The sequence below is a fragment of the Drosophila albomicans genome, chromosome X, assembly GCF_009650485.2.
Source record: "Drosophila albomicans strain 15112-1751.03 chromosome X, ASM965048v2, whole genome shotgun sequence".
NCBI lineage: Eukaryota > Metazoa > Arthropoda > Insecta > Diptera > Drosophilidae > Drosophila > Drosophila albomicans.
In genome coordinates, this window is record NC_047627.2 from 23,561,950 (window position 1) to 23,575,929 (window position 13,980).

The 13,980-nt window shown below is 44.2% G+C and overlaps 2 protein-coding genes across 4 annotated transcripts; both read left to right on the forward strand.

Annotated features, from left to right (window-relative positions):
• Positions 1-229: 229 nt before the first annotated feature.
• Positions 230-7,829, forward strand: LOC117565635 (defective chorion-1 protein, FC125 isoform). Of its 2 annotated transcripts, none has more exons than XR_007954425.1 (5): positions 230-531; positions 1,356-3,720; positions 3,784-4,037; positions 5,314-5,419; positions 7,059-7,206. XR_007954425.1 is itself a non-coding variant. In XM_034244848.2 (5 exons), exons 1-5 carry the CDS (start codon positions 322-324, stop codon positions 7,759-7,761), a joined length of 3,624 nt encoding a protein of 1,207 aa, XP_034100739.1. In that variant the 5' UTR covers positions 230-321; the 3' UTR covers positions 7,762-7,829. The 2 variants fall into 2 exon arrangements, 1 of the variants encoding a protein (XP_034100739.1); XM_034244848.2 differs by having other exon boundaries at positions 5,328-5,419; positions 7,059-7,829.
• Positions 7,830-7,915: 86 nt separating this feature from the next.
• LOC117565657 (uncharacterized) lies at positions 7,916-13,027 on the forward strand. Of its 2 annotated transcripts, XM_052001985.1 has the most exons (5): positions 7,916-8,033; positions 9,055-9,109; positions 9,178-10,101; positions 10,419-10,682; positions 11,722-13,027. In XM_052001985.1, the coding sequence occupies exons 3-5, from the start codon at positions 9,286-9,288 to the stop codon at positions 12,523-12,525; spliced, it is 1,884 nt and encodes a 627-aa protein (XP_051857945.1). In that variant the 5' UTR covers positions 7,916-8,033; positions 9,055-9,109; positions 9,178-9,285; the 3' UTR covers positions 12,526-13,027. The 2 variants fall into 2 exon arrangements, with proteins under 2 accessions (XP_051857945.1, XP_051857948.1); XM_052001988.1 differs by lacking the exons at positions 7,916-8,033; positions 9,055-9,109 and having other exon boundaries at positions 9,111-10,101.
• Positions 13,028-13,980: the final 953 nt, after the last annotated feature.

Below are 13,980 nucleotides of genomic sequence, written 5' to 3' on the forward strand. Positions count from 1 at the left end.
GGTGAGTTTTGGCGAGCGGTGCGTGCAAAATGCAGCGCAGCTTTTCTGGGCACGATTCCGCGACGTTAACAATTTGCATTTTGCAGAATTCTTTTGTCATCATCTGCATTGCTTTCGTTTGCTTTCTTTCGCTGCCGCTGTCGCTGCCACCGCCATCACCAGAAACAACAACAAAGACAGCAACAACCGACGCTTTGGAATTCTATATGGCTGAGCTGCCGCGACATTTTGGCGTCAGTCGTCGATCGAGCTTAAGCACGTCGAGTTAAACCCACGAACCCGCTGTGTAACAACTTGAAATTATCGCAAATAGGATTAAGCATGAGATTGCTAGTTTTGGTGCTGTTGATTGCAGCGCTGGGCAGCGCACAGGATGCAGCGCAACAACAGCAGGCGACAGTTGTCAGCGGCGATGCAGCAGCTGCCACTGTCGATAGCTTGACGGATGCCGCAGACACGCCCACGGACACAACAAATGGAACAGCAACGGATGCGGCTGGAACTAAGCCACGTTTCCCCACACGGGACGAGGTGAGTTTACGTTGCGTGGTGAAAACAGTTTGGTTACGAACCAAAGCAAGTGCTTACTATTGTTCGAATGATCCTTATTACAGCTGCAAGTGAAATCGATTGTGTTATCGACTGTCGGTTGATCGATTTCTTTCCTTTTCAAACGTAACGTGAAGGTTTTTGAAGTAGTAAACTTAAATCGATTGAGTTTTGCACAGTATTTGAAGCATTTTAGCAATATTTGTTTAGATTTATTGATATTTTCAATTAATAGTGAATTTTAATATGATTTGAGTGACAGCGTTGAATTGAATTTAATTTAATTCCGTTAATAGTTTCAAACAAAAAGGTTTAGTAAAGATAAATCTATTGAGCTTTGTGAAGGTTTGGAAGCATTTAATCAATATTAGTTTGATTTAATTAACTATATTTTTTAATTAACAGTGAATTTTAATATTATTTGAGTGAAGGAAGGCACTATTAAATTCCGTTTGGGAAGTAGTGTCAGATAAAAAGATCTTGTCAAGATAAATCAATTGAATTTTGCAAAACTTCTGAAGCCTTTAATGCAATATTATTTATTTTGATTTATTTAAAGATTTTTTTTTTATTTAATATGATTTGAGTGAAAGGACCACACTGCTGAATTAAATTGAATTCGGTTTGTGAAGTAGTTTCAGATGAAAGCAACAATATTAGTTTTATTTATTTAACCATTTTTTTTAATCACTATTATAAAAAGTGAAATTAATATAATATGTATCAAATTTATTTAGTACTTAACACATTTCGAATTAAGTTCACTTTTGCTTATTTCTAATTGAAACTTTCCGCTCGCTCCGCAGATCCTCGGCCAGATGCCTCCGGTGTTGCCGGTGCGCAGCGGTATTCCTCCGGTTGATGCCTTCTACTTGATGTTCCCCGCGCTCAGCAGCCTGCTGCGTTGGGGCAGCCTCTTCCCCGCCCAGTCCATACTGGGCGCCATGCCCGACAATCTGCAGCAGTCGGCCTCCAAGGTGGTCCTCGTGCTGGCCGACGATGCGAATGCCCAGAAGTCGCGTGTCACCCGCCAGAATGCGCCGATTGTGCCACCGAATCCATTGAATGCACCCGTGATGTTGCAGCAGCTGCTCAGCCAAATGCCACAGCCGAATCTCGGCCAGAGTTGGCTGCCCGATGGTCTGGTGGGACAAATGCCGCCACTGCCCAACATACAGGACTTTAATCTTGGTCAACCACTTGCGGGTCTACAATTGCCATCCCTCGATGGTCTCTTGGGTGCACCACCGCCAGCTCCAGCTGCCGTAACCCCCCCTCCACCGCCGCCAGCTGCAGCGAAGGCTGCCACCGATGATGTGGCTCAAGCGCCGCCCGCCGTGGCCCAAGCACCACCGCCGCCATTTGCCGGTTTCTTCGATGGCACCAACAACATGCTGGGCAGCGCCTTGGCTGCCATGCCCCAAGCGCCCACACCTGACGCCTTCATGGCTGGTCTCCGACAATTCTGGCCAGGAGCAGCGCCCGCTGCCGCTGCCGATGCGACCGCTCAAGCTTCGGACATCTCGGAGGTGCGTGTGAAACCCGAAACGCCTGAAAGCGGCAGTATCATCAACTACAGAGATCCAGAGCAAAGGGAGGCGCAGTTGGCACAGCTCAAACTGAAGTCAGCACTGCAAATGGAGCAGGATAAACAACGTGTGCCATTGTTGTGGTTCCGCATGCCACCAACGAGCAGCAACACGAAGACTACGAACAGTCCCACGGAACAGCGCGAGATTGAGTCGAAACTGCAAATGTTTGAGCGTCAGGTGATTGCCGAATTGAAGCTGCTGCAGCAGATTGAGGCTCTAGCTCGCGAGATGCGCGCCAATGCACAGGAAGGAGGACGTCAGCAGCAGCAGCAGCCGGCTTACAAGCTGCGTTATCCTTTGAGTCGGACGCCTGTGCATAAGATCACACGATCGGACATTGAGCGGGCGCTGCGCGATGATTATGTGCGACGTCTGTTGAACAAGGAAGCGCAACGCAAGGTGCAGGGAAGCGCAGCGTTCAAGCGTCAGGCGACGACGTCGACGACAACGCCACAGCAAACGCTCTCCAAGGAGGACATCGTCAATGTGATGGCCTATGCTTACAGGCTGGCCAACGAGAAGCAACGAGCAGCAGCCACAGCTGAGACGACGCCACAAATGCAACAACAGCAGCGACAGTGGGAAGCGGCAGAGCAACAGGCAGTCAAGGAAAAGACTCAACAGCAGCAGCAGCAACAGGAGATGATGATGCGTCAGATGATGTCGCAACCAATGGAACAGCAGCAGCAGCAACAGTTTCTGATGCAGCGTCAGTGGATGGAGGAGCAGGCAAAGCGACAGCAGCAACAGGCACAACAGGAAGCCATGGCCAGGCAAATGGAGACGATGCAACGCCAGGCAGCGATCGATCAGCAGCAACAGCAACAGTTGGCGGAACGTCAATGGGCGGATGCCAAGATGCGGGCAATGCAGCAGCAACGTCAGTGGACGGAGGAGACAATGAAGCTGAAGCAGCAACAGCAGCAGCTGCAGCAACAGGCACAACAGCAACGTCAGTGGACAGAGGAGGCAATGAAGCAGCAAACAATGCAGCAGCAACCAATGCAGCAGCAACAGCAACCAATAATGGAGCAACAGCAACAACTGCGTCAATGGGAACAACCAGCGGAGCGTCAATGGGCAGATGAGAAGATGAAGGCCATGAGGCAGCAGGCAGAGCAGCAGCGTCAGTGGTCAGAGGAGTCCATAAGACAGCAACAACAACAGCAGCAGCAACAAGCGGAGCAGCAACAGCAAATGCGTCAATGGTCAGAAGATGCCACAAAGTTGAAGCAACAGCAGCAAGCTGAGCAAATGCGTCAATGGTCAGAAGATGCCACAAAGTTGAAGCAACAGCAACAAGCTGAGCAAATGCGTCAATGGTCAGAAGACGCCACGAAGTTGAAGCAACAACAACAGCAACAAGCAGAACAACAACAGTTGCGCCAATGGGAACAAGCTGAAGATCAACAGCAGCAGCCACGTCAGTGGACAGAAGATGCGACAAAGGTGAAGCAACAGGAGCAGCAGCAACAAGCGGAGCAACAACCAATGCGCATGGAGACGGACGGCGATGGCCTGATGGTGGGTGAGGCGACGCCACAAATGACGGATACCGATGGCAAGGAGCGTCACAAAGGTAATCTCTACGGTGTATTTCGTAGCCGACTAACTAACCCAGTGCCATTCCTCCGCAACACAGTCGACGTTTTGGGTTTGGGCGGCAATCATCACAAGAAGGCCAAGTCAAAGGGCGCACCAACGATCATCAATTACTATCAGCAGGCGCCACCACCACGTCCAGTTGCCTATCATTATGCCCCACCGGCGCCAAGCAGCTATGGTACCAGCTATGGCGGCGGCGGTTACGGATCGAATGCCTACGGTGGCTACCGGGCGGCAGTCGGCAATGATGCCATCGACAGCATGCTGCGCGAACATCAGGTCTTGGCGGCGGTAAGTGTTGAAACAAACAGTCACCAGTAGATATACACAGCACAGAACCGTGCACGAACACCGTATAATTACACTTGAAACCCTCCACAATATCTATCAATGAATTCTCCACTACACCTTTCTCAACACTACTGCTGACACACTTTTTGTTCTACTCTCCACAACACTCGACTGCAATCTCTTTTAAATTCTCCACTGCCCTAAATGTACTCTTCTCAATACTCTACGCTAAACTATCCACTCCACAAAATACTTCTCTCTACTAAAGTCGCCACTTCACTAAACTCTCCACTCAATGAACTCTCCACATCACCATCCACATCTCCACTGCCTACTCTATCAAATCCTTCACTGTATCCTCCGCAATACTCCACTCTACTAAACTCTCGACTTCACTCAACTCTCCACTTCGCTAAACTTTCCACTCTGCACTCCACCATTCTACACCCTACTCTCTTAAATTGTTCTCTAATTCGCATTAAACCCCCCCATAATATATTTAAAACTGTCCGCGATATCTATCAATGAATTCTGCACATCATCTTCAGCACGGTTTCCACTGATTACTCCACCAAACCCTTTTCTGTATTATCCTTTATACTCCACTTAGCTTTCCACTATAGCTAAACATTCTAGTCCTCTGAACTCTCCATATCACAAAGTTCTCCGATTCACTAAACTCTCCGCTCGACTAAGTTCACCACTCAATTAAACTGTCCACTCCACTAAACTCTCCATTTCGCTACGTTTCTACTCCACTAAATTCTCTCTCTCCACTTTGCATTCTCCACCATTCTACACCCTCTCATAAATTCTCTATTCTCTCTAATAAAGCCATTACTAAAACATCACTTAAATTCCAAAGTAAACCCTGCTCTTTTCACTAAACTCTTCAATAAATCATTCACTAAACTCTTTCATAGTCCACTCATCTTTTTACCTAACCAAATCTACCACAACCTCCAGTAAAGCCACAATTTTGTACTAAACTTTCCCTCACTCCGCACTTTAACTTCGACTACAACTTTAAATTGTCTACAAAAAAGCCCCCTACAACACTTTCTTAACTATTTTTTATTGTTACCTTCTCTACACTTTTCACCACACACTTCACTACACCACATCACACTACAAATTTCACCACACCACATTACACGCACTGCACACCACACCACACCACACGCACACACAGTTAGTAGCCTAGTCTCATGTCATTCATAAGTCTCATATTCTTCTTCGTGTGCTTCTCGTGTGCTGTTCCTCATGTCATTAACAGGCGACGCATTTCAGGCAATAAAACCTCCCACCGATGACAACAGCAACACGACCACAGCAACTTTGACGACCGACGACGACAACAACAATCATCGCATACAGAAAAGGTTAGCACAATTTCCAGCTACAGCTTTGGATCGCACTAGCGGCGGCTGTGGCTGCGGCAGCGCTCATTGCGCCTGCGGCAGCAGCTGTCGTTGCGGCCAAAGGAATCATATGCAGCAGGAGCAACAGCAGCAGGTTAAAGCTCTTTCGATGCATCGCGTCAGACGCAGCGCTGAGCCGCATACTGAAGCGGAACCCGCTACGAATGCAGGCTACGGCACCTTGGAGACAATCGATGAGGGTTCGTTGAATGTGCTGCGCAAGGAGTACAAGCTAGGCTTGAAGGAGATTACACTGAGTCCGGATGAGGATCCAGCGGAGGCGCTGATGCGTTACAATGCGGCCTCCATACGCGAGGCATTGGAGCGAGCCAGCCAAGAGCCGTTGGAGATCAGTGGCGATCAGTTGGCCGCCGGCGTTGAAGCGGGCGCCGAGGAGGATTACGGCAGCGGAGCAACGGCAGAAACCCCAACGGAGACGGAAACGGAGACGCCAAAGTACGAATCAGAGACAGGAGCAAAGACGCAAGAGTTGCCAACGCAACAGGACGCTCCCAGTAGTGGCAGCAATGAGACAGTTGCCAGCGAGTTGGCTGCGGCGCGTGCTGAATTCCAGAAGCTCTATCAGCTCATACAGAACCTGAAGGAGCAGCTCCATCAGGCAGAGCAGGGACTCAGGGATTGCCAGCATGCAGAGAGATGCACAACAACTTCGACAACTTCAACTCCCAGCACAACAACATCAACATCGACATCAACTACGACCACAACAACCCCACGCAGCAATGCCATCGATGGGGCCACAACTGTGTTGCCTTACAGCGAGAAGAGCTGGGAGCGTTTGCTGGCCAGCAAGGGTTACGACACCAAGTATTTGTCCAAGACGCATCAACAGCAATACACACAAGGTGAAAACCTAGCGCTGCCCAAAGCGGAGACTTCGAATGCTTCCGGGGATTATAGCTACCAGGAATTGCAGCCCTACGATCCCGATAACAAGTCGAAACGAGCCTCGGGCAATGGCACCTCAACCTCCACGACGACCACAACAACAGAGCGCAGCAATGTGGCGCAGTTGCTCAACTCATTAATGGACGAACAGGAGGAGGAAGAGGAGAAAGAACAACAGCTGGAACAGCAATCAGCTGATGGCGATTCAAATGCCATTGCCACAACACCCACGCCTTATGCTTTGCGTGGCAAATTTGTGCGGCGTCGCAGCACCAGCTCGAGCTCCAGTTCCCGCCTCGATTCCCATTCCCAATCCCAGGTTCGTTCAGTTGTGCGAACGACGCGACAGGCAAAGGTATCGCGTCGGGAGCATACGGAGCTTGCGGTGTTGCGTGCGCGCAGCACGAAGCTCGATCAACTGATCGATGTCTTACATGAACTTCTACGTTTGCAGCTCCAGCGCGAAAGATCAGCCATCAGTCAGGTCAAAAGCAATCCCAACAGCATCAGCAGCACAAAAAAACTGCGCACACGACGTTTGCGACGCAAACCCAAGTCAGCAACGGCAACTCATTAACATTTAGCATTAGCATTTAAAATTTACCATTTAAAATTAACTTTATCATTACATCATTATCATTTCACTAATGTAGCTTCTCTCCTCTTCATTCATTTCAATCATTGCATGCAGTCAATCATCAGCATCAACATCAACATCATCACATACATCAGCCACAACCACAACCACATCCACATCTTCGACCGGCGAGGAAAACGACGCTTTGCTAAGAGCCCCGAAGGGTTTCAGCGACAATCTGCTGCGTCCCTACATGGGTCTCTTGCCCATCGCCCAGCCCCACGATCCCTGGACGGAGAAAGCCTTTAATCCCCAACATGCGCTCTACAACGGCGGCGGCAGTTATGAACCGTATTTGCGACCCCGTCGGGACACTCACATTATGCCAACGCCGGTGCAAAGCCATCAGCTCCTGACGCCGGGCATGCTCGAGCGTCTGTTGCGCATTAAGGCGGAGTTTCAGCGACGGTTTCCGCATCTGTATCAGGGCATGCTCAATCATCAAACGAATCAGACGCGTGTCGTTGTTAAGCCGCCGTTGCTGGTACGCAACGAACCGAAACTTAAGAGCGATTCAACGCCTGTCTACGAGCTGGGAGCTGCGGAGCGAGGTCTTTTCGATGAGCCAAGCAGCGATGTGGAAGCGACTAGCGAACGCATCGTTGAGAAGAAAAAGAAACAACACCGAGACGACGACAACGACGACGATGACGATGTGGATTTCTTTCGCTTTGAGGATGAGGATTTGGAAGACAACAACGATCATGATCATCACAACAACGATAACGATAAGGATGTTGAGCCTTTTGATGACTAAACTGACCGTTATTATCCAATATTATGTACACAACAAATAAACGAGAAACTAGAAATGTATAATACTATAAAAAAAAGCTAGCTGCTCCTTTATTTGTTGTAAATACAAATGCAATTTGTAATTGCAATTGTTCCCCATAGGAATAAGTATTGGATCAATGAATTTAACCTGCGATCTTACAACAAATCAGCTGCGATTCAAAAGGAAAAACTTAGGAGCATAGGAATTTGACAAAATACTTGAAAAGGATTTAGAAAGGATAATAAAATCGGGTAAGTATTTTGGCAAAGTTTTATCTAGGGGTAAAGCAAATAATGCGTCGATTAAAAGTAAATATATTTTTTTATAATATATGCTGATCAAGATCAAAGGACCAGCATATTAATGTATTGTCAATTTATTGCAAGCCAGAAAAATCTTCAGAGAACTAAATAAAATATTAAAATTTGTGTTCCGATTCGCATGGAGGCTAAATGAATATGCTATAGTTATTAGCCTGAAGGGCTTAGTCGTTGCCTCATTTACTAAAAAATGAATAACAATAATAAGTAATACAGTTTATGGCTTAACATTAATAAAATATATCAAATTTTAAATTCAACAAGGAGCACAACCAATCAGCAGAATAACGTTAAAAAAGTGTGCCCATATATTCCAATTAGGGATTATTATGATTATTTTCTATACTATATTAACGATGGTACATCGAATACATTAGAGATGTGATATCAGATTAACAGAATAAATGCTGAAGCGGACGATAATTTAATAAAAATTAAATATTTTTCTTTGTATTAATAAAATAATAATACAAATATAATTTGTATATAGTTAAAAAAAAGTAAATAAATATATATTATTATTTAATAAAACCTTAATAAAATTGCACTATATTTTGAAATAAAAAGTAAAAATTATAAATTAATGTTCAACTTAATTGAATTAATATGAAGTCTATAATTGTTTCTCATATATAATTAAATAATAATGAATAATAAATTACACTGTATAAAATTTCACGCAATAATCAGAAAAGATGTGAGCATAGTTGTAGTTGTAGTCCAAATTTTGGTTGCATATAAATTAATAATAATGAATAATAAATGATAATTAGAAATTACGTGACCAGAGTCTATATTTTCGAAATAATACTGCATACACTTTGATGCCATAATCAAAAATGATGTGACCAGAGTTGATTAAATATACAATCTACATTTCATATGCAATAATAACCAAATAATATCTATAACGATTTGATCTTAATAATGAATATTGAATACCTTTCGATAGGTGACACAGGAGAACTAGTAATTGAAGTGATTGAGGAGAGCTGGAGGCGCCGCAAGTATAGCTGATTAGCTACCATTGTGGGCAATTATGCAACAATATGCTTATTAGCGGCGCATTAAACAGATTTCCCCCGAGGCGCTGACCTGACTCTGACGCCTGACTTGCGGACTTGCTGGCTTCGAAGTGAAGTGCTCTTCAAGCAGTTGGCGATACGAAGGCGACAAAGTTGTCATGCTGCTTCAGCTGTGCTGCTTCTTGCTGTGCCTCCTCGCTGAGGCTGAGCCTGCGGTGGAGACACCAACAACATCATCATCATCATCTTTGCTGTCGTTGGCGTTGTCACAGGTGCTGTTGGAATCGGAGATGTCGCAGTGCAAGACGTTGCACGTTCATCTGGAGAGTGGCACAGATAATGCGACACAACAGTTGTTGGATCTGTTGACCGAGGTGCAACGTCATGTCATCAGCACCTTGCAACCGCTGAGCTTGTCGCATCAGCGTTCGCTTCCCTATCGTCCCTACAAGCATGCGGTGCTGTTGCTTGTCAGTGACATTCAATCGTTGCGTCGCATCTATGCCGCACAGCGTGCCACCAGCAATCTCTCCTACACGCTTGTCTACATGCTGCAACCGCAGCCAACGCTCGCCATGCAATTGTTTTGGCAGCTCAGTGTGCTAAATGTTGCTTTACTCAACTCATCAGATGATGAACTTCAGTTACTCAGCTACTTTCCCTTTAGTGCGATGCATGATTGCAAACAGATTCGCGCTCAGGTTGTTAACAGCTTCGATCTTCGGTTGCAACGTTGGACATCGCATCAACATTTCCCCGCAAAGCTGAGCAACTTCTTTGGCTGCACCTTGACCTGTGCCACCTGGCCGGATATGCCGTATCTGGTGCTGCAACCCGATGGCACTTTCGTTGGCATCGAGGGCGAACTGCTGCAGTTCATGGCCAACAATCTTAACTTTACCGTCGGTCTCTATTGGCTCAGTCAGGAGGAGGTGCGCGACACTTTCAACGAGTCTGGCTGGATATTCGATGAGGCAAGTTTTGGGTAGAGGTGGAGAACTATCGATGACACTATCGAGCCACAATCGATAGTAGCAGACACTTTCGATAGTGGCCCTAATTACTATCGATGGTGCCATCGAAAGCAATATTTATTTAAGATATACATTTATATTATAATTATGTTTTGTAATATAAAAACGATTGTATATCGATTTAGAGATGTGATGTCACATTTGATATCCCATTTCAATGCCAAATTTAGGTACACAAAGGTCGCCAGAAAAGGTTACTCTGAAATTTGTGGAACTTGTTCAACACATATTTATTTATTTGAATTATATTCTTTTAGATCTTTGGCAACAAAGCGGAATATGCCTTGGGCGGCTTTCACTACAAGCCAAGCAATAGCAGCGAGGAGCAACCGTATTCACAATCCATGTACTACTTCATGAGCCACATTATGCTGATCACGAATCTACCGAGCGCCTACTCGACCTACGAAAAACTCGCTTTTCCCTTCCATCCGCAACTGTGGCTTGCCATCGGTTTGGTGCTGGCTCTGAGCTTCCTGCTGCTCTGGCTGCACCAGCGACGCTATCAACGTTATTCTCAGGTGAGGAGCAGGCTATTCTAAGTTGCTTATCAGTTACAAATTCAAAATTCATTAGATTTTTTGTTTCATCATTTGTTCGTGTTACATATTTCGAGTAACTACATTTTAGACACTTGACTTTGCTGTATATAAGCAAGGAAGATGCCCATTAACAGTATTGTCGTTAAAATATACCAAATTTATAAACCGAAAATACTAAAATATACCGTGACCTATGTGTGATACATCTGATTATTACCATATGTACAATATACCTGAATATATTTCTCAAATATAGTCGAAATTTTAAAATAAATAAGTAAATATATTGAAAAATATCGGTATATTACGTTATTCTAAATATACCTGATTCTCAACCGAATTAAGATCAACCAACCGTTTTCTACGGATGCACATTGCATATATAAATGATGCTTACTGAATGCCACCGATATATACTGCATTCTCAATTGATATATACTACATTTTAACGATATATACCAAATTTAACCGATTTATAAAGTCCACCGATATATACAGCACTTTCGATCGATATATACTATAATCACACGATATATACTGATTTACAACGATTTATACTGTATTCAAGAGATACATACTGATATCCACCGATATATACCTCACTCTTAGTCGATATATACTATACTAAAACGATACTACTGAGCTCCACCGATATATACTGCGCTCAAACGACAAATACTGAATTCCACCGATATATGCTGCATTCAAAATCTATATATAGTATATTCAAATATCATATACTGCGTTCCACCGATATATACTTTAATCTCAATCGATATATACTACATTTGAATGATTCATACTAAATTCCACCAATATATACTGCACTCTCAATCGATATATACTGCATTCAAATTATGCTTATTTAATTCCACCGATATATACTGCACTTTCAATCGAAATATACTAAATTCATATATACTAAATACTATATACTGTATACTATACTATATACCATTTACTTTCTACCATACCGCACAATTGACATTCACTATAAAATGTTCAATCCTGATTCCAGCATCCCTATTACCAACTGCTGGTGCTGACGATTGGCGGCCAACTGCTGCCCGCTGAGTTGCCCCGGAGGATGCACTGGCGTCTGCTGTTCGTCACCTGGGTGATGGGCACACTGGTGCTGCGCAGCGCATATCAGTCGGGTATGTATCAGATGCTGCGGCAGGACTCGCAGCGAAATCCTCCTCAGACGATTGCCGAGGTGTTGGCTCAGAGTTATACGATTCAATTGGTGGATGGGAATGCGGATCGTTGGCTTGCCAGTTTGCCGGAGTTGCGAACACAACAGTTGCGCCATCTAGCTGCGAGTGAGTTGCAATCGTTTGGTCAACTGGCGGTGAGTAGCGGCAGCAACGAGCGACTCGCGATCATCACACCCTACGAATACTTTGGCTACTTTCGCAAAGTGCATGCGATGAGTCGGCGCTTGCATTTAGTTCGCGAACGGATTTTCACACAGCAACTGTCGTTCAATGTGCGACGACACTCGCATATGGTCGGAGTGCTTAACGATCAGATAATGTTGGCCCATTCGCATGGCTTCCTCGAGCACTGGACGCGGCAATATGTGAGCGCCGTGGATGAGCGAGATGAGAGCATTGCCCGGATCACGGCTGTTTCGTATGACACTCTCGATGGTCTGCAGCCGGAGGGCGATGCTGTGGATACGCCGGAGCAGGAGCGGGAGCAGGAGAAGCAGCTGCGTGTGCTGGCGTTCAATGAGTTGGCCGCACTCTTTTGGCTGACACTGTGGGCGCATTTGGTCGCCGCGTTTGTCTTTGGCCTCGAACTGTTGATCCATAAATAATGCCGCAAAATTGCCGCAGTTTTAATTAAATTACTTCATAATCTCTTGCTCTCTCTCTCTCCCTGCCCAAAACTAGACGCCGCTTCACAGTTTTCTGCACTTCGTCGTATCGTTTGCAAAACGCAAAACGTTTTATCTGAAAGCGATAAATTTGCAAAAACCAGAATAACAAAAAAACGAGAACGACGAGCATGAAATCCTTGCCTCATCCTCACCCTCATCCTCTGACTACGTAGACGACATCAATTCTCTCCCGCTCTCGCTCGCTTCCATGCTGGTTACATTCAATGATACTCGTCCATTGGTCTAACAGCGATGCGCAGCCTTCAGACACGCAAATCGCGACGACGCTGTTCTGAAAGGCAATTTTGCCTTGATTTCGTCGGCAATTCGCAAACTTTTCAAGCCCTACTCTTACTTCTGACTCACAGTAAGTCAAAAGCATTATTAAAGTACAATTTGTCTACGAATTTTTAAAGCTTAATGAGAAATCGAATTTACAATCAGATATATACTACATATGTAATTAATTTCAGATTTATGATAGCATATTGAAAACTATGTCATATTTGATTAAAGAAAAAATATAGCAAAAATTAAATTAAAAATTAATTCAATAACAGTGTTTACCATATTTGATTATGTTGTGCATAAAATGAAATATAATAGCAAAACAAAGAATATATTAAATTTCTTGTTTATTCAATAACATTCTCTTCTACCCCAATTTAGAAAGTTTAATCAACATTTTAAAGGAATATTTTTTTTGTTAAAATCGAAAAGTCTTTCGATTATAATCCGATATATACTACATTAATTTCTGATCTAATATTTTTGATTATCATATTTGATTAAGTTGTGAATAAAATGATATGTAAGCAAAAGAAAAAATATATTTCATAAATTAAATTTAAAATTATTTTAAAACCTATAATAATTTAGAAAATTTCAGATACATCTAACAAAATATTTCGGAAATTTCATCAAATTTGTATAAGAATATAAAAAATAATTGCGAAAATCGAAAAGTATTATATTAGAGTTTTTTTTTATTTATTTTGCTTTATAGGAAACCAGTATTTAAAAGTTAAGAACTCATGTTTGTGAATTTTTCAAATAGAAGTGAAAAATCCCAAAACATCGTTAGAAGCGTGACACGCGTTCAACTCCATTGGGTTTAACCCAATTGTTCGTCCCATGCTCCTCTCAGTGTTGAGCTGATGCTTTGCTTATCGCCTCGCACATTTGTGCTGTGTTCCCCATTCTCCGTCCCCCGTTCTCTCCCCTCCCTTATAACTAAAAATGTTCCCTTTTTTTGCTGCCACAAAACTGCTGTAATGGGCATGACGTCGCCTTAGCATTCAGCAACCAGTTTCAGCTAGCTTCTAGCTCCATAGCCAAGTAGTCAACGACATCCACATCCACATCCACATCGCCATCGACGTCGTCATCGTT